This window comes from Panthera pardus, unplaced genomic scaffold (genome assembly GCF_024362965.1).
Source record: "Panthera pardus isolate Hobbes unplaced genomic scaffold, ASM2436296v1 HiC_scaffold_22, whole genome shotgun sequence".
In the NCBI taxonomy this organism is placed as follows: domain Eukaryota; kingdom Metazoa; phylum Chordata; class Mammalia; order Carnivora; family Felidae; genus Panthera; species Panthera pardus.
Window position 1 is genome coordinate 28,804,223 of NW_026526788.1, and position 20,975 is coordinate 28,825,197.

At 36.8% G+C, this 20,975-nt stretch overlaps 2 protein-coding genes across 11 annotated transcripts in view; one reads left to right on the forward strand and one right to left on the reverse strand.

Annotated features, from left to right (window-relative positions):
• HERC4 (HECT and RLD domain containing E3 ubiquitin protein ligase 4) overlaps positions 1-13,877 on the reverse strand; it is a 136,150-nt gene extending 122,273 nt beyond the window's left edge. For 6 of the 8 annotated variants that reach the window (XM_019444323.2, XM_019444322.2, XM_019444321.2 and 3 more), the window contains exons 1-2: positions 13,763-13,877; positions 11,740-12,043 (exon numbers count right to left, since the gene is read on the reverse strand). In XM_019444323.2, coding sequence (XP_019299868.1) covers positions 11,740-11,965 — 226 coding nt within the window. In that variant the 5' untranslated portion in view covers positions 11,966-12,043; positions 13,763-13,877. Of the gene's footprint in view, positions 1-7,066; positions 7,200-11,739; positions 12,044-13,280; positions 13,397-13,762 lie in introns of those variants that run through there. The other 2 variants (XM_019444319.2, XM_019444325.2) reach the window with 2 other exon arrangements.
• MYPN (myopalladin) overlaps positions 13,266-20,975 on the forward strand; it is a 125,990-nt gene continuing 118,280 nt past the window's right edge. Inside the window, exons 1-2 of one of the 3 annotated variants that reach the window (XM_019444314.2) lie at positions 13,266-13,366; positions 15,759-15,900. The gene's annotated coding sequence lies outside the window, so the exon portion shown is untranslated. Of the gene's footprint in view, positions 13,367-13,803; positions 13,913-15,410; positions 15,428-15,758; positions 15,901-20,975 lie in introns of those variants that run through there. The other 2 variants (XM_019444312.2, XM_019444315.2) reach the window with 2 other exon arrangements.

Below are 20,975 nucleotides of genomic sequence, written 5' to 3' on the forward strand. Positions count from 1 at the left end.
CAAATATGGAAATAGCATATAACCCACTTCAGTGTAAGGCAGACCTAAAGTTAAATTCCCACTCTAATATTAAGGGTATTTCTCTTTTAAGAAACATTTAGAACACTCATGACATGCCAGGCATTGTTCTTTTCACTTTTATGTGTTATCTCACTTAATCCTTACAACCACCCTAGGAATTTGATATGATTATCCCAACAGAAAAGAATACTTAGGTGCAGAAAGGCTAAGCAATATGTGCAAGATAACATAGCTAAGAAATAAGAGTCAGAATTCAGAATTTGTATCTAAGCACTCTAATTCCAGAGCCTACCCTTTAAAAAATGAATTAAAGAATAATATAGATTTACATTGTTAAAAAAAAAAAAGGGGGGGGGGGGTATGCAGTAGAAATCTAGGTCTACCATCCATGTCCTCCACCAACCTACTTACTTCTCAGCCCTTATCTTACCTCTGCACCAAGGTAACCACTGTTATTAGATATATGTATTCTTCCAGGGTTTATTTTAACGTATCTATATGCAAATACAAATGTACATTTTTTCACATTTTATCTAAAATATAGCTTTCTATACAATGTTCTATACCTTGCTCTTTTTACTTAATGTATTTTAGAAATCTTTACATATTAGTACACAGAAAATTCCTTTACTCTTTTCACAACTACACAGTATTACAACACATTGATTGAACAATTTATTTTACCAGTTCCCAACAGACAGTCACGAGACCGTTTCTAATCTTTTTCTATTATTAACAATGTTTCAGTAATATGTCAATGTGTCATTTTGTACAGGCACAAATGGAGTTATCAGAGCACAAGTTATATTCTTGCACTTCTTGGAGAAAAAGTATGTGCATTTGCAATTCTAACACATACTAGCAAAATACCCTCATAATGCTTATCAGTTTACACCAACAACCTATGAACACTTGTTTACTGACAGCCTCACCATACAGAGTATATAGCATTCCCCCCATTCTTATTCACGGGGGATATATTCTGAGACCCAATGGATGCCATTTTGAAACCATGGATAGTACTAAACCCTGAATATACCGTTTTTTCCTATAGATACTTAGGATAATGTTTAAGTTATAAATCAGACACAGTAAGAGATTAATAATAAAACAGAACAATTATAACATACTGCAATAAAAGTTATGTGGTCTCTCCCTCTTTCAAAACATCTTAATTGCAATGTACTCACCCTTCTGTGAAGATGTGAGATGATAAAATGCCTATCGATGAAATGAAATGAGGTGGATGATGTAGGCACATAACATTAGGCTACTACTGACCTTCTGACATCAGGAGGAACATCTGCTTCTGGACCTGCAGATGACCGTGGGTTACTGAAATCTCAGAAAGTGAAACCCTGGATGTGGGCTGGAGGGTCTACTATATTATCAAAGTTAAGGATTTTTGCTAACCTGATATGTAAAAAAAAATGGTACCTCAGTGTTGTATTCTGCATTTCTCTTAATGTGAATGAGATTGAAGAGTATTCATTTAAGAGTCATTTGTAAAATGTTTCCCTTTTTGTAAACTGCCTGTTCATATCCTGTGACAATGTTGCTACTGGATTGTTTTCATCTTATCAATTTCTAGGACTGTTTCATATCTGGGAAATTAGCATTTTTTATGGTAATGAGTCGTAAATATTTTCCCATTCATCTTTTAACTTGTTTACACGGTGATTTCTACCTAACAAAATTTTTTTCATGTAGTTTACTTTTCTATACATCTTCACAGTTCAGTCAGAAAGGCTTTCCTTACTCCAAAATAATAAACAAAATTGTCCATGTTTTCTTTGAGCACATTTATCATCACAGTCTTTACATTTAACCTGATTCATTTGGAATTTACCCAAATATATACATGGCATGAGGCAGTAATCCAATTTTTTTTGTTCCCTAGATGATGTTCCTACTTATTCCAAGATTATTTACTGAATAGTCCCACTTGAATTTTTTCCCCATTTGATTTGAGGTGATTTGGGTCTATGTCTGGGCTTTATATTGTTTTCGTGGTTTGATACGTACTTGTGAGGCAGTTTTAACTATTAAGACTTTAAAAATAAAATGTTATTATCTAGTTACATATTTCTGTTCTTATTTTTCAGTTTTCCTGAGCTGCTTTATTTTTTCCATAAGACCAAGAGAATCCACTTATTTAGCTCTCCTCCCTCCCCTCCCCCAACAAAAAACACTTGGTATTTTTATTACAATCACCTTAAATTGACTAATTTTAGAGAAAACTGACAGATTTGCTTAGGTTGAATATTCCTACCTACAAATGTGGTTTCCATTTGCTTAAAATTTTTGCACCCCTTAGAAATGCTTTCAGGTCTTCTTCAGTAGTCTTGCACATTTCTTAGGTTATTCCTGGGTCATTTTATCTTTCTCTTGCTATTATAAATGGTGTCTTTTCTTCCATTATTGGCATCTAATTGGTTCTTATTTTCATTGCATTTTAATTTTGACTTTGGACAAGTTATTTAGCGTCTTAAAGTTTTATTTACCCTCAACAGCAAGACTGTGCTAATATGTACCTGGCAGGGTGGTTTTAGGATTCTGGGATAACATATAAAGGATGTAACACAGTGCCTGGCACATAATGGTAGTTACCGTTATTATTTTTAAACATCAATATTCCATATCTAAATATATTCCAAATAATACTTCTCATTAAATTTCTCTCCAGTAATGAGGTTTGTATCTTTCTTCTCCCTTTACATTATCATACCAACTTCTAAAGTATTCCCTTCCCTCCACATTTCCAGTTGCAGAGACTTACTCAATTCCTCAACTCAGTGCAGAAATAGACCTATGTTCAGACAGAGGTAACACCAACCTCTCAGGCTTTTACCTAATTACTTCCAGAAGATAAGTGTAGGTCCATGAAGTCCATTTCTGTTAGAAAGCCTACTTACGCAATCTATAGGTAAGCAATCCCTGAATCAGAAATCACAAAGTATACATTTGCTAAGTGATAAATACTTGGGACCAATTATGGGAAGCAATCTAAGCTCTACTTGAGTTTCATCCTGCCATCCTAAAACAAAACAAAACAAAACAAAACAAAGCCTTCAAATAACTAACAGGTAAAGCAGCTAAACTTTGCTCCAATTGTTTTCAGATGCTCCTAATTCTGCTTCTCTTTTAGCCTTAGACTGTTCCTGTCCCATTCCCATTTCCCTTTCACAGAAGCAACAAACAGCATCATCTCAGAGGACACATTTCTTAGGGACTCTTGCCTAAATGCCAGCACATTTACAATTTATAGTCACAATTATTTCATCAATTAGTGGAATCAAAAGCAACTTCTATGTGATTCCATCTTGTGATTTCAAAAACTTTGTTTCCAGTAAAACCTGGAAGGAAGTCATAAAGTCAGGCATAATTAATAGGTTTGTGTCAGTTAAGCAAAAATAAGTAAATTAACCAATTAATAAAATTCAAATGGTCCCTGGCAATAAAAAGTTTAATTTTACAAAGGTGTTACATCACCAGGTACTTCAGTCTCCCAAAAAGACAAAATTATTGTTCACAGACTGTTAATTACTTGATAGGCTGGAATCAGTGAGAAATATATAGTTGGAATGTTAGCCTACTTTGAAGAGGAAATAAAACATCTCATTCCTTTAGCATTGATCTTTCTCCCCACTTGTAATACTGAATTTCTCACTTATCACTGAATACGGTTACCAAATTCAAAACAAAATTCACTTCACCAAATATTTTCTCGCTGCTGAAACAAAACAATTAACATTCCTCCCCTTCCTGGATTCCCTATTTATATTAATTACTGATTCAACCTAGGATCACACCTGGCTCTGCTCTTTACCCTTACTGTTCACTTCTATTTGGTTACCACAGCCTATCCATCCTTTCCGCTTCCCTAATTTCTCCTTGATCTAACTGCTCCCTTGCTGCTTTTTTCCTAATGTTTATTTATTTTTGAGAGAGAGAGCACTCAAGCAGAAAAGGGGCAGAGAGAGAGAAGAGGACAGAGGATCGGGAGCAGGCTCTGTGCTGACAGCAGAAAGCCCAAAACAGGGCTCAAACACAAGGAACTGTGAGATCAAGACCTGAGCTGAAGTTGGACACTTAACCCACTGAGCCACTCAAGCACCTCTCCCTTGTTGTTTTAAAGGGGCACCATTATAGCCTAACTGATTACTTTACCTCCAAATTCTCTCCCCTCCTTTATAAAAACCTGATAATTCCCATTACAAACGATCAGTGAATATACACCCAATTAAAACCCTAACTTGATTAATTCTATAACCTGACCTCAATTTTACCTTCTAACTTTCTTGCTCTCTATTCTCAGACATTTTAGTTAACTGGACTACAATTCCCTTAATAGGTCTCCCATTTGTCTATTTCCATTTGAGCTAAGCTACCTATAAAGCCTCTTCATTCTTTCCTCCTTTAAATACTTATATCCTTCCAGGTCATATGCTATCTTCCCTATAAAAAGTCACCTACAATCCATTCCATTCCAAATAGCTACACTATTCCTCTGTACACAGTGTTCTGTTTATGCCTTTTATAACACTTAGCACATTAGATGCATTTCTACTTATTTCTGCGCTTGTTTTATCTTCCTTTCTAGATCTTTAAATAATATTCATCAATTATATTCAAAAGCTTGTCAAATGAATACATTTTTAAAACTTTCATTAACAAATATCTTCTAAGCTTATCAATTTTGTAGGGTGAGGCACAACTAAGCTTACTTAAATTTTTAAAAATAAATTGGTTATTGTTTTATTCTAGATTTGCTAAAATTAAAGATGTTCTTTTTCCTAAAGAAATTAACAGAGATGCAAATAAAGACTAAACTGATATATATATATTATGCATATATATTATATTATATATATATCATATATATTATGTATCTCCGAAAAATAGGAGAACACAAATTTTGCTATATTTAAATGATGAAGTATTAAATTATCATTAACAATACCCCTAAACAATATTGTGAAACATGGGGAAATACTTATTATTCAATTGTTACTGAAAAAAATTGAGATATAAGAACATACTTCCAGTCTGCAATCACAAACATATGAGTATAGCAAAAGTGTTAAATGACCATAGTATTTATCTATGCATGATGGTATTATAGTTGATTTTTACTTTCCTGTATTTTTCAAATTCTCTACCAAGAATATGAAATACTTTTATAATTAGAAAAAACTATACACTAAAAATGTGTTATTTCAGAATAGGAGGATGCCTAGCAAAGGAATAAAATGTAACTAAGCTTAAATATTAATAAAGAAATAATTAGGATCTTTCAAAATAATGTGAAAAACACATTAAAGAACCCTAGAACATTTTCTTTAAGGTGAAGAAAAGCTAAACTAAATTTCTGCCATCCTAGAACTGAAGAAAAAAGAATAATTACATGCAAATTAAATATTATGGTTTAAAGACTGAGCCACCAATATTCAAGAAACTTCCCAAACATTGAGAGAGAATGAGCTGGAGAGGGGCAGGGGGCAGAAGGGGAGGGAGAGGGGGAGGGAGAGGGGGAGGGAGAGGGGGAGGGAGAGGGGGAGGGAGAGGGGGAGGGAGAGGGGGAGGGAGAGGGGGAGGGAGAGGGACGGGAAAGGAGGGGGAGGGGCAGAGGGAGAGGGAGAGAGAACGAATATGAATCTTAAGCAGGCTCCATGCATAGCGTGGAACCGATAAGGGGCTTGAATTCACGCCCATGAGATCACGGACCTGAGCTGAAATTGAGAGACACTTAACCAACTGAGTCACCCAGATGCCCCGAAAATTCCCTTTTTAATAACAATAACTCCAATTGAATACATTTATATACAGCATAGGTTTTTCTTCCATGTAAAGTAACTATCACAATTCATTAAGATGATTATGTATCTGAATAAATAATTATTGTCTTAATTCCATCAGCATGAAAAGAACCCACAGAAGCTAAAAGGAGATAAATCTTGGGCTCTTCAATATGGTTTCTTCACTAACATTTCCCACTTTTCTACTCACTAACACAATCCTACCACAAAAAAGCCCTTGCAACAACATATGAATACATGTTCCTTATTAGATTTTCTTTACTAGTTACCTGATTAAAGATTATTCTTTAATTTGGGTATGATACACACCCAGGTACTTGATACGCTTTCTAGCCTAGGAAGAGACTTGTAAGTATCTATGAAGTGAGATTTATTTCTTCAAAGCAATTATAAATATACATATGTATCTGTGAGAAATGAGCTTTAATTTTTATGACACTGGGAACACAGAACCCTAAGAATACTTACTAAAGAGATGATGGAAACTAGACCACTTAAGCTTTCACCTGCTACAAGGATTCCTGCCCAAACCACAAAACAAATCTACAATACTCCTGTTTTTTCAAGGAAAGTAAATGGCTCACTCCCAATCAAGTAAAAACACCAGCATACCAAAAACAAAGAAAAAAAAAATCATTTCTAAATCCTTTAAAGACGCCTCTATTTGTTAGACTGCTCAGATTAGGCATCTACTTCTATTATTGCTTTCTCCAGGGTTAAAGGTTTTATAAAGCATTCACCAAACCAATGCATCCTACTTAGAGATACATGGCAGACTTAACACAATATAACTAATCCAAGTTCCAATGTTGACACCAAATCAATCCCACCTGGCAGTTACTATGGATCTTGGATAGCACAGCATAGCATTAGACAACAAAGGGATATAGAATGAGATATATAAAAGAAGAAAGAGAAAAGACTGGGTTACCACAGTAGTTTGTTCAAATATTATTATTCATACCACACAAGGTTATAATGAAGTACCAAAGTGGTATCACAATGCAAGCATCTTGGTAAAATAATGATTTATTTCAAAAGGCCATCAAATAAAATGGCAAAGAAACAAATTAGTATTTGATCTGCCTCAAATAGAAGATATTATTGTAAATAATTCTAAACATAAGAACAATTTAGTGAATAAGGTAGGAGACTGGTAGACTTAATTTTTCAGATTCAATTTATAGATGTTCACCAGTCACCTGCTGTTTTGACAAGTTACTTACCAACTTGTGCTGCCATTTCTCCGTAAATTTATCCCCTAAGATGAGGATAATTCTTGCAAATTGTGTCACAAGCATTTTGAAAGGAACCATGAGTTATTGTGTAATGCTCTTGATATTCCTCAGATGTAGGGTCCTACACAAAGTAAAGTATTATTATACATCTCTCTAACAGTAGTCATCTGTTTGCATTATGATTTTTTTTTTTCCCTACCCTTGACACTGTGTTCTTGGGCACTAACCTTCCTCAAAGTAAAGTGTCCAAAGCAAGCCTCCATTCCTGACCCAAGTAATTACTTTTTTTCAAGTCTTCAAATCATCCACATCTTTCTCATCCTTAGAAGGTATCATGAAAAGTAGGAGTTATAAAACATAATAAGCTTCTCTGGTATTATATGCTTTGGTTCAATAATATGTGGGATAATTTGGTATTTATAATCTGCTCTTAAGTGAATAATTTTATTTCACATATTTATACATTTTCATATGTTACTTTTAAAATTTCAACTATATTTTAAGTAGTTCACTTACAGATTTATGTTTTATGAACAGAAAGAGCAAGTCAGAAAAATGAAGAAGCAAAAGGGCAAGCAAGTAATTACTGCTATGTGACCAAAATGCTTTCACTGGACTGACTCAACAGCAGAAATCACCATTTTGAGATACAATAAACAGAATCAATGCTCATGATTTTTACATCTTCTGTAGAAGAGTTGAGCATAGGCTACAACATATTTTATCATACTATTCAAAACTTTATCTGTTGCTGACTTTGCTAATCAAGTTAGTCTTCAGTTCAGAAAAAAATACATATATGTGAATTTTTAGTTTGTGTTGGCACAATATTGTATCTTGAAAACAGAACTCTCAACCTTCTTATACAGTGCCTAAAATGGCTTATTTCTGAATTTATATATGGGAAGGGAGGAGATAATAAAACATGGTATCTTCATTGTACAACCTATAAAAGAGAAAATTTTTAAGGTTTTTTTTTTTTTTTTTTTTTTTTTTTAACTCTCAGAATTACATTAAAATACTGATGGAAACTAGTTTCCTCCCAGGTTAATATTCTTTTATCTTCTAAATACGGCAGGGAAAACCTTTGTGGGATAAAGGTAAAACCACATGATTTAGCATGGTCCCTTAACATTTGCTAGCCTACTACTCATTAGTCTCTTAATCTCATTTTACTTTAGTTACTTTATTTTACAAATGAGGACCATAACACCTGCCCTAGATACCATACAAGATCATTATGAGGATTAAATGAGATAATCTAACTAAAAGAACTCTGTAAACCACGAAAAGCTACCAAAACAGTAATTTTAAAAAAAAACTATATCACATTATTTACAAATTTATGATCGTATAATATATAGTACTGTTTCTAACATGAAACAAATGGAAATAGATGTGCAAAACATTAGGACCATGGTTACCAAATAATACCTATGATTGAATATACAGTGAATAAATGATCTTGTTAGGAAAAGTACACTTCCTATACTTTATCTTAAAATCTTCAGAAGTGAATTTGGAAGGAAATATAAATAAAACTATTTAGATGGACTGGTCTAGCCTTTTAAAGATCAAATATATTTACCTGTTACCTATGAATTAAGAGCAAATAGCTAAAAAAAAAAGGTTTTAAAAAATTCTTATGAAGGAAAAATACACACATGAAAGTGAAATAGATGTTCACTTCTCTGGAAATAATCAGAGCTAGTAGTGATACCAAGGGATATACATATACAAGAGGACGGAAATGAACATGGACACAATCTATACTCTTGGTATAATAAAGGATATCAGTGAACCCTTCAGATGTGGTTCCTAAAATTTTCAGAATGGAAAGCTCTCCCAACAGGCCACAGGTCAAATCTATTTACTACACTATAAGGCTGAGTCCTCGGTAGGTTATGATAACTCTCAAGAATAGCTTATCCTTAATGAAGCCACCTGTTTCTCTTTCACATATATTACAGAATATTTAGTATGCTTATTTATAAGCCAGTCTCTACAAGCAAACAATTCCTAGCTCCCTCCTTTCTGTTTGCTTTCTTTCTGTCAGTTTAAAGCTCTGACAAAGTGAATTTTGTTTATTATGTGGTTCCAGAAATTCAATCAGACTCACTCAATTACCAAAAACTTTAAAACCAATTAAATAAGAACTCCTTACCTTTTAATTCAGTCCTCAAACTCACAAATTAAAAAAAAAAAAAAAGTTGGGCAAGGAGTACATTCAAAGCTATTAAAGAATTATTCCCAAGGGAAATAATTTTAGTTAAAAAACATTAATAGTTTCCACTCAAACACCATAAATCAAAACTAAGCTTAAAAGAAAAGTCCCTATCAGAGTAACTACCTCCTTTTGAACTTTTACTTTCTCCTACCTCTGTAACCCAGATATATATCAATGAATCACTGAATCTGGACACTTCTAGTAAAAAGCTTTTCTCAAGATAAGGATCCTCTCCTCTAAAACTAAACTATCAGCTCCAGATTTATTTTCTGCCTAGTTATGTGATCAATGGTTGAATTAAAATTAAGACTTCATTTTCTCCCAGAAATATTTAATTTATCCCACAATGACATTTCCCATCAATTAAATTTCCTAGTTTCAAGGTATATATCATATCATGTCAACTTTCAATTCTCTCCAGCTATTTCATTTTATGTATGCCTTAATTCCCAGCCCAGCCTCTAAATTTTTCAAAGACAAAGTTCATGCCTTTCATTTTTATATTCCATGAATGTACCCTGGACAATGAGGCAATCCTAAATAGGTAATGTAAATTAGGTTAAACCCACCCTCCCAATTTTATATTACCAAATAATGCTTTCAAGATGAATCAATACAGTGATATAAATGTCACAATGTAATCATCACAATGTCAACATGACCACAAAAAAACCTCTTCTGGCTAGTTAAGTTTCCCAGAATCTTACCTACAGAGTTAAAAGCTGTTAAAGACACAGACTACTACTGCAAAGGGCCTACCCTTGCCCTGGACACAAAGCAGATGCTTAATAACATTTAAAAACTTTAAACTTTAATAAACTTCAGTAACTATATTGGCAATTTCTATGTGCTGGCTTTGCACTTTTTATCTGCCCTACAACCTCTCAGAAATTACTAAAGCAATACAGAAATATATTCAATTATTTCTGTGGAGCATGTTAAGTATAAGAAAAGCAACAGCCCCAAAACCATGAAAATCTCAACTTGAGGCAGCATTCCAAGCTAAACAAAAAAGGTAAAGAATACATCTGCCTCTGAAGCAGTGATAACAAGTACATAACAATAAATTACCATTCATGTCTACACATGACAACCTCAAAACCTAAGATATGAAATTCTGATAAGATTCCAGAAAATATTCTTAGTGAGGTAGAATACAAGACAGCTGCCACTTTACCTTTAGAGTTCTGCAATAATTAAACCTACTGTGTTAAGGATTACTAGCATTCATCCAAAAGACTTAAATTACAAATTAAGCCACAAAGAAAAAGATTAAGACCCTACCAACAAAGAAAGGATGAAAACTATACAGTATTTACAAGTTAGAAAGGTGAGGTTTGGCATGGTGGTGAGATGACATGAAAGATGAATAACATGCCTTAATATTTAATATCTTACTATTTTATACCTACATTAACCTCTCAAAAGTAGACTAACAATAGCAATCACTTAAATAATGAAGTGGTAAAGAAGAATAATTGCCATAGAAAATGCTTAAGTGCCATTATTGTTGAAGTTAAAGAAGAATCTGTAAATCAGTACTGCTATGGTCTATCTTATCTGAATTTACCATCTTAAGAATTAACTTTTAGTAATCATAATGGAGTCTTCTTCAATTTCTTTCATAAGCTTTCCATAGTTTTCAGTGTAGAGACTGATCAAAATTGAGAGCAAAATTCACACAACAATAATTCCAAGTGTGGTAATACCTTATTTTAAAATACGTACGTATATTTAGGAAAAGAAAATGTGAAATGTGACCAAATTCCTCAAAATTCTCATTACACTAAAAATTATTTTACATTTGGCTTATATGACTCCTACAAAATCAGGACATATTATAGTCAGAAAACTTTTAATAGCTGATGCTACTACCTCAAAGTAGGAGATTAGAGGAATAAAACGTATTTCAAACTAAGCCAAATAAAATTATGTATTTAAAATACTAGAGTAGGGACAACAATAGAAAAACTAGGATGTATGTCAGGCAAGCTTCCATCTTATTTATTTTTCTCTGATGTATAGAAAACAACACAGTAAATTATGCAATTGAAATCTGCCAAGGTAGCTGAATAGTACTTATTAAACAGGACCTACATTCTATATATGCTCTATACCTATATATTCTATACTAAAGAAAAAGTGTATCCACACTGCATGCTGGTTTTCTCAACTGTTTTATATCACCATAATTAGTTCTGAAACCAAAGCTTCATACAATAAGGGTTCACAACAATAATAGTTTAAAAAAACAGAAACCACAAAATAATTAAGTACTTAGAAGCATGCAAATGTAAAGGATATATTTAACTCCTAATCTGCTTTTAAAGCTTGATAAAAAAAATATGGGTTTAGGACTAGAGAAATTATTTGACATTTCAAGCTTACAAGATACAATTATTAGAAATAGTAAACAAAAAATTTTTCAACTTACCTGGTTTCTTTCTGGATTTTTCATGACCTAGCTGTCCTAGATCATTACATCCACACGTGTACACTGTTCCATCATCCAGAACAAATACAGTATGTCTGAGTCCACATCCCACATCTCGGACCTTTTTATTTATAAAAAAGTCACTTTTTCTGGGCTCTAGTACAATTTCTTCATCAATTCCACCTAACCCTAGCTGTCCAAAAGATGCATTTCCCCAGCACAACATGTTTGTAATTCTTTTGGTCTTCCAGTTTCAATACAAAATTTCCTCTGAAACACTGGAAAGTTGGAGGTATCCCTATGTCTGAGGAAATACAAAAAAAGTTAATATGACTTCAAAGGAAACATGTTTAATTGCTCTTTAAAGTGCTAGGCTACAATAATCACTCTATAGTAAACATGGAATCTATTTTATAATATGCTACATTAAGGATTATCCAGTTTCAAAAACCAATCAGTTCTATTTTTAAAAGTATGTCATACATTAACATTTGCAGAAAATGGTTTACTCTCCATGATTCTTTGCAAAATTTAAAACATGTGGACTAGTTTTGACTTTTTGCTACCTTGTGATAGACTAACAAAAATATTAAGTACCTTAATGAAATTCATTTTAGCTTCACTTTAAATAATTTTATCCTGAGCAAGAAATAAAACCGGCAAAATCAAGTATATATACAGTGAAAAATTTTGCCAGTTACACAAACATAAAACCTTTCAATCTCCCTCAAAAAACCTTTTAATACCTACCTCTACATCAACAGACAACTTTAGTTCTTACTTGTAATCAAAATAAAACCAATTATGTAAACCTTAAATCCCCCAGAATTTAAATGATCTAATTACTGAAATAATAGGCCTTCCAGAAAAGTATGGTTCTCTCCCGTCAAACCTCAATCTTAAGACAACCGCCTGTGACCTCATCACTTAAATTTAAAACTAAATCCACGCACATAACCACATACAAAAGAAAATATGCAGTTTAAGTATAAAGATGGTCTCCCAAATTCAACATTTTCTATTATAAGTGGTAATCCTGATTGAAAAATATTTCCCCGGGGAAATCTGTATCTATCTATATACCTCTGAGACAAGTATATGAAAATGGGGGGGAAAACTGCAAATAACCCTAGCACTGAAGATTTTTCAAGAACAGAAATGGGGGCTGGGACATTGATAGTCTGGTGGCGAAATCTGTAGAACTTTCCAGTACACTGGAAAAGACACGGATATCAAAGAGCCCACTTCATCTAAACCCACACAGATTTTTAAACACATCGCGTTACTAAATCACACAATTACAGGAAGTCAGCCTATTCCCGTTGTCACCCACATTCCTTACACAGAACCTGAGAAGTTTCAAAACCCAACTTTCCTACGTTCGGGCTAGCAATTGCCAAAGCTGTCCATTCCATGACCTATCCATTCAGAGAAGTTTGATTTCATTCTTTTGGGACATCGGAACTCGATGGTTCCCGAGAGTTCTGCATTGTCTAACCGTATTTTTTTTTTTTTTTTAAGAATAGAGGACAGAAAAATACCTCCAAATTCAGCGCACAAGGTTTAACCATCCTTTTCTTTAAAAAAGGCAGAAGGAATGGAAAAGGCGTCCTCTCGCCAGCAACAGGTAGGGAAATGAGAAGCACTTTACTCCCATCATTCCCTGAACAGGCACTCAGCCTCAGCTCATGGGAACCAGGAGAGCGAAATCGACCGCACACACCCAACCCCGCGGGCCGACCATTCAACTACGGCAATCTCCCGCTCGCAGCAGCCGCAGAGGCCAGCCGACGAGGCTCCGCACTTGGGCGGCCCTCAGTCCGAGGGAGGCCCTAGCCCAGGGAGGTGCGACATTCCAGCCCCCAGGCCAGAGAGCACCGACACAGTCCTCGTCCCCCGCCCCCCACCCTAAGGAAGCGCTGAGAAAGCAGCCAGCGCCAGGCCGGCCTGTATCCGCCCAGCCCAGCCAGCCCCCTCCCTAACGCCGTCACACGCCCCCGAATCCACCGGGGCAACGACTCACCCAGCCCCTCAAGGCAGGGGAAGCCCAGGGCGACGGGGGGCGGCGCCACCCCAGAAAGCGAGGCAATCGCGGCAGCTAAGGCAGGTCTCCAGCTCCTGGACCCTCCTCCTTCAGCCAGCGGCTGCGAACACCAGAGCTCCTCCGGCGTCGGTACTGTCCGCTGCTCTCTTCCCCAGCTCCTGTGAAACTTTACCGGGTACCTCAGAGAAAAGCAGCAGCCACCGCTGTCCAGTTCAGAGACAGCCGTCAGCGACCCGGATGGAGCGGGCGGGGAAGGACAGGAGGCAAGCGGGGCGGAGAGCGCGAGGGGTGGGGAGAGTTGGGGAAGAGACTGGGGAGGAGAAGGGAGAGGGGGAAGGTAGCTCGCGGGGAGGGGGGGGGAGGGGAGGGGCAGGCCGGAAGTGAGCCATGGAGCACGCGCGCAAGCCCTCACACTTCCCGGCCCGCGCGCCTGCGCTGGAATCCTCCCAGGGCACCTCGACCCTGGCGCTTGCGCAGTGTGCTGTTTTGCGTTGCTTTAAGAGGAAAATGCCAAATACAGAAGTTGGGAGTTTGGGAAGGCGAGTTGGGGTGATTGGAGTGTCTTGTAAGAACGCTTCTGCGCTCAGAAGGGCCTTTTAGTGAAGAAAATCTTTTCCTTTGTTGGTTTGGTTGTCTTTCTGCTCCTAGGTTCCAGTCTATTATTTCATTCTACCTTTTTTCCAAGGAGAATTTAAACTAATCGATAAACATCCCCTATACGAATATAAAGGCGGGTGAAGCCTTTTAATTTACCCTTACCCTCAACCGGAGCTAATCTGAGGATGCCAGGTATGTTCGCAGCTATGACTGAACCTACTGGCATTAAATATCAGCAACACCAGTTCGGTCTCCTAGGGAAGTGATGGCTGCACTTTTCTGCGCTCTCCCTGAAAGATAAACTTACAGAGAAGGGCTTCCATTCAGAGAAAATTCAGCAGTGCATGTGACCAGAGTCCCTGCTTCATACAAACGAAGTCAGGCTTTCCTAGGGCAGTCTTCATAACAACCTCTTAAAAAGGAGGAAAACTTGAAACAAGGCACTCTTGAAATTTTGTTGGACTTTGCTAGACCTGTGAGTTTGGCGTGAATGTTGAGAACTCAGGAAGAATTCCACAATAAGCCACATTTCTTTATGTCATTGAAATATCTATTTTAGATTAGGAAATGCCTGTGCTAGAATATGTATGTGCGTTATTTTCTTAGGGCTGCCACAATAAAATATCAATTGGATGGCTTAAAACAACAAATTTATTGTCTCACAGTTACAGAGCCCAGAAGTTAGAAATTAGTGTGGCAGCAGGATTAGTTCTCCCTTGATGTCTCAAAGGAGAATGTTTTCCATACATTTTTAGCTTCTGGGGGTTGCTGACAATCCTTGGTATTTCTTGGTTTATAGATACATCACTCTAATGTCCATCTCCATCTCTGCCAACACCATGGTGTTCTTCCTGGTGTGTCTGTGTCCAAATTTCCCTCTTATAAGGACACCGTTCATTGGGTTAAGGCCCACCCTGATCCATTATGACCTATTTTTAACTGGATTACATCTGCAAAGACCCTCTTTCCAGATAAGGTCACATTTTCAGATACTGGAATTTAGGATTTAACCATATCTCTTTAGGGGATCCAGTTCAACCCAACATAGTATGTTATAGAAACAAGTATAAAAATGACAAGATACTCAAACATAATTTCAATATTGGGAGAGGTGGGGATACTAACAAAACATAGTCTATTCTTATTTTATTATTCTCCTTTGCCCTTTTAGGACTTTTGTTGTCTTTTAACCTTAAGGACTTGATGTCTCAGTATATCATTAAAGGGGAAGTTATGGGATCTGGGATCTTTAAGATATGTACTTGACACTGCAACAAATAAACAGTAAAATTTGAGTGGCGTAGCATAATTGAAGTATATTTTATCTTTTAACAGTCCAAATGAGTGTTCCTAATGACTGATGAAACTGATTTTCCAGGAACAGTGAGAGATGGAGGCACAGAGAGCCTCTTAAAACGCTTGTCGGGGAGGTGCCACATACCACTTCGGCACCAACATTTGCAAGAACTACACACCTAGATGCAAGGAGACTGGGAAACAATAGCTGTCTAAGTTCCCAGGTACTTCTGTAAACCATGGAAGAGAAAGCATGAATTGGTAGACAGCTATCTCTGCCACATGGATGCATCTCTGTATGGAATATTTTTAAAGCTAGGTCTTGCTTGTGAGAAAGTGGAAGAACATTTCTAGATGTTTGTTTTAATCTTATAAATCTATGAAACTGTGGTGCAAGATCTTAGAAAACAATGTGTGATTATCTTTAAGGTAAGACAAGTATAGGTTCAGAGAGTTATTGGGATAATGTAAATTTGTTGTATAAAAGCATTAGATCAATGAGTATGGCCTGTAGTGCTGGTTTCTCTGGATTCATAGCCTGAAGCTACAGGCCATCTCATACTTCTATCCTTCTATCCTCCCAAAGACACCTCCAGACATTTATTAATGGTCTGTTTTACAGAAAATTACTTCTCAGTCACAATTTCTATAGATCGGGAATATTAATCATATCTCACTGGGTTGTTGTGAGGATTTAATAAGATAACATGTACTGTGCCTTGTACCTGGCAAGTGTTTTGAAAATACTAGCTTTTTATTTATTTATTTATTTATTTATTTATTTATTTATTTTATTTTAAAAAAAAAATTTTTTTTTAATGTTTTTATTTATTTTTGTGACAGAGACAGAACATGAGCAGGGGAGGGCCAGAGAGAGAGGGAGACACAGAATCGGAAGCAGGCTCCAGGCTCTGAGCTGTCAGCACAGAGCCCGATGCGGGGCTCGAACCCACAGACTGTGAGATCATGACCTGAGCCGAAGTCGGACGCTTAACCGACGAGCCACCCAGGCGCCCCAATACTAGCTCTTTAAAAAAAATTTTTTTAGTGTTTATTTTTGAGAGAGAGGGAGACAGAGCCCAAGCAGGGAGGGGCAGAAAGAGACACACACAGAATCCAAAGCAGGTTCCAGGCTCTAAGCTGTCAGCACAGAGCCCGACGGGGGGCTCAAATCCACGAACTGTGAGATCATGACCTGAGCCGAAGTTGGATGTTTAACTGACTAGCCATCCAGGGGCCCCCAAAATATTAGCTTTTATTATTACTAATATTGTCTGTCCTGAACTACAAGGTGTAAAACATTTGAGAAAGCATTTCCTCTCACCAGTAATGATATAATTTTCATTTAGAAAGAAAGTAAAATACTTTTTATCTCTTATGTTCTTTTCATTAAAAAAAATGATAATGCGGGGCACCTGGGTGGCTCAGTCGGCCCCCGTGTCCAGCCCCGCGTCGGGCTCTTGGCTGACAGCTGGGAACCTGGAGCCTGTTTCTGATCCTGTGTCTCCCTCTCTCTCTCTGCCCTTTCCCCCACTCTCACTTTGTCTCACTCTGTCTCTCAAAAATAAATAAGTGTAAAAAAAGAATTTTTTCTTTTTTAAATAATAATGTTCAGACTGTTGAGAGACCACTAAAAGGGTATTCGTTATGTCCCAGGCTATCCCTTGCTACTTTCCATCCAGCAATACTGCTTTTGCTGGAACTCACCTCACCTCCTTCATTCACGTCTCTACTCATCACCTCTCCACTCTTCCTTCACCACCCTATCCATAATACTACCCCCACCACTCTCTAGAATCTTTTTCTGCTTTATTTCATTTCCGTTACCACTACCTGATATTTTATTGCATAATATATAAAAGTATAATATTATATTTATTATAGTACATGTTATTACATGTCATATACAGATAAATTTTAAAATCGATAACCGGGGCTCCTGGGTGGCTCAGTCAGTTAAGTGTCCGACTTCGGCTCAGGTCATGATCTTGCAGTTTGTGAGTTCGAGCCCTGCATCAGGCTCTGTGCTGACAGCTTGCTCAGAGCTGGAGCCTGCTTAAGATTCAGTCTCTCTTCTGTTAAAAACTGAGAACAAACTGAGGGTTGATGGGGGGTGGGAGGGAGGGGAGGGTGGGGGATGGGTATTGAGGAGGGCACCTTTTGGGATGAGCACTGGGTGTTGTATGGAAACCAATTTGACAATAAATTTCATATATTGGAAAAAAAAAAAAGATTCAGTCTCTCTCTGCCCCTCCCCCACTCACACTCTGTCTCTGTCTCTCTCAAAAATAAATAAACATTTAAAAAAAATTTTTAAATAGATAACCAGTTGTGTACAATCTAATATACAGCTTACCTTGAACAACACAGGTTTGAACTGCATGGGTCCACTTATATGAATTTTTTATAGTAAGATGCCATAAATGTATTTTCTTTATGACTTTTTAAATAGCATTTTCTTTTTTCTAGCTTACCTTTTGGTAAGAATACAATATATAATACCTATAACATACAAAATATATGTTAATCAGCTGTTGATATTATTGGTAAGGCTTCAGGTCAATAGCAGACTATTAATAATGAAGTTTCAGGGGAGTCAAAGTTATACACAGATTTTCAACTCTGCTGATGATCAGCATCCCTAACCCCTGCATTGTTCAAAGGTCAGCTATATTAAATAGATAGATATATAACTTCTGTCTTCTCCACTATAATGAAAACTACAAAGGCAGGGGTTTTGTCTGTTTTACTCAGTGCTGTATTCCAAATATCTTGAACAGTTCCTGGCCTATAGCATATACTCAAAAAAATGTATTGAATTAATTAATTAATGGTGCTGGCAGCATTGTAAATTATCACAGCCTTTTTATAAATAAATTTGGTGATAATGTTTCACGAGCCAGTAAATTTTGGGGTGCCTGGGTGGCTCAGTCAGTTAAGCATCCAACTTCAGCTCAGGTCATGCTCTCATGGTTCATGGGTTCCAGCCCTGCATCGGGCTCTGTGCTGACAGCTTGGAGCCCAGAGTTTGCTTCCGATTCTGTATCTCCCTCTCTCTCTGCCTCTCCCTCATTCACACTCTGTCTCTCTCTCTAAAATAAATAAATATTTTAAAAAATTTTAATAAAATTTAAAAAAAAAAGAGCCAATAAATTTCACTCAACAAAAGTTAACAATATTTGTTATGAGACATTGCACTATTTACCTGAATTATTTCACTCCTGTATGTATTTCACATACAAGATGCATTCAACAAATCTTTATTTAGCACCTACTAAATTCTAATAGGAGAAATAGATAAAAACAAAGAGGCAGCAAATAGAATTATGAACAAAGATTTTTAGTGTGATGTGATTTCTATTAGCAGAAATTAAAAACAACCTAAGTTCCAAAATTGGAGAAATGGAATGTGTGGCAAGATTAATCTTTTTATTGTTAACATTGGAAGAATTTGTCACCAATAACCACCAAGTCATAGATTGATTCTGCCTTGAGTGGACAACTGGAAAAGCCTCCTCCAGTCTTTTTACCCCCTCCTGCACTCCAAGTTTAGAGTCTTCAATCAAGTAGTTGTCTGCCCACGTTTACTTGAGTCCCTCGGTGAATCCCTTCTTCTGGAGAGTTCTGCCCTTTCATCCCCTGTCTTATGGGCTCAATAGTTATCTCTTCTCCTTGGTCTTTGATCTAGCATTATGGCTCCAGCCTGAAATGTAAACAAGGCAGCCAAATCTTCTGTACAATTCTTCAACAGATCTTTACTGAATACCTACTCTGTGCTGCCTTCCCACTTCTAGTTATATATATAGTTATATACTATATATATATACTACATATACTATATATATATGTACTATAACTATATATATACTATACATATGTATATAACTATGTGTATATATATATGTATATACGCATATATATATATATATATATATTATATATATACACACACATACATACAATTAGGGGCGCCTGGGTAACTCAGTCGGTTAAGCATCCTACTTCGGCTCAGGTCATGATCTCACAGTTCATGAGTTCGAGCCCTGCATCGGGCTTTCTGCTGTCAGCACAAAGCCCACTTAAGGTTCTCTGGGTCCCGTTCTCTCTGCCTCTTCCCTGTTCTCTCTCTCTCTCTCTCTCTCTCAAAAATAAAATAAACATTTAAAAAAAATCTTAACAACAAAAAAACAATTAGGTCAGGGTACCTGCTTGGCCCAGTTAGTTAAGCATCCAATTCTTGATTTTGGCTCAGGTCACGATCCCAAGATCATGAGATTGAGCCCCACATCCAGCTCCACACTGGGTGTGGAGTGTGCTTAAGATTCTCACTCTTTCTCTCTCTCCCCCCTCCCTCCCTCACTCCCTCTTCCTCTCCCTCTGCCCCTACCCCCCATCTCTCAAAACAAACAAAAAATTTAGGCACCAAATAAAAGTATTTCAAACTGTAATAAATACTAAGGAAAGAAACAAGAAGTAGAAATGGAGAATAGAGTAAGCCATTGAAATAGAATAGACAATGAAGGTCTCAGTGGAGGAGTTGCTATTAAAACTGAAAACAGGAGGCTCCTGGGTGACTCAGTAGATAAAGTGTCTGACTTCATCTCAGGTCATGATCTCACAGTTCGTGAGTTCAAGTTCCGTGTCGGGCTCTGTGCTGACAGCTCAGAACCTGGAGCCTGCTTCAGATTCTGTCTCCATCTCTCTGCCCTTCCCCTGCTTGTGCTCTCTCTCTCTCTCTCTCTCAAATATAAAATAAAACATTTAAAAAAAATTTTTTTAACTGAAAACGAGTGCCTGGATGGCTCAGTTCGTTAAGTGTCTGACTCTTGGTTTTGGCTCAGGTCATGATCTCATGGTTCGTGAGATCAAGCCCTAAGTCGGGCTCCACACTGACAGAACACTCAGCACAGAGCCTGCTTGAGATTCTCTCTCTCTCTTTCTCTCTCTCTCTCTCTCTCTCTCTCCCCCCCTCCCTCTCTCTCTCTCTCTCTCTCTCTCTCTTCCAAAAATAAATTTAAATAAATAAGTAAATGTGAAAACAGAGAAGGATCAAGCCTTGTGAAGAGAGGAGCAAAGTTCTTTCCTTGAGGCAGGAAAGAACTTGGCATTTTCCAGAAATTGAATGAAAATTAGTGTAGATGGAGCTCAGGAACCCAGCTAGGTGTTTGGTGATAAGCAGTCAGAGGCTAGATCAAGTAGGTCATATTAAGGAGTTTTAGTGCAATTACTGCACTAAGGGTTTAAGGCAGGAGAGGGGGCATCAATTATAAGTGTTAAAAAGATTCCTTTGCTGCTGGAC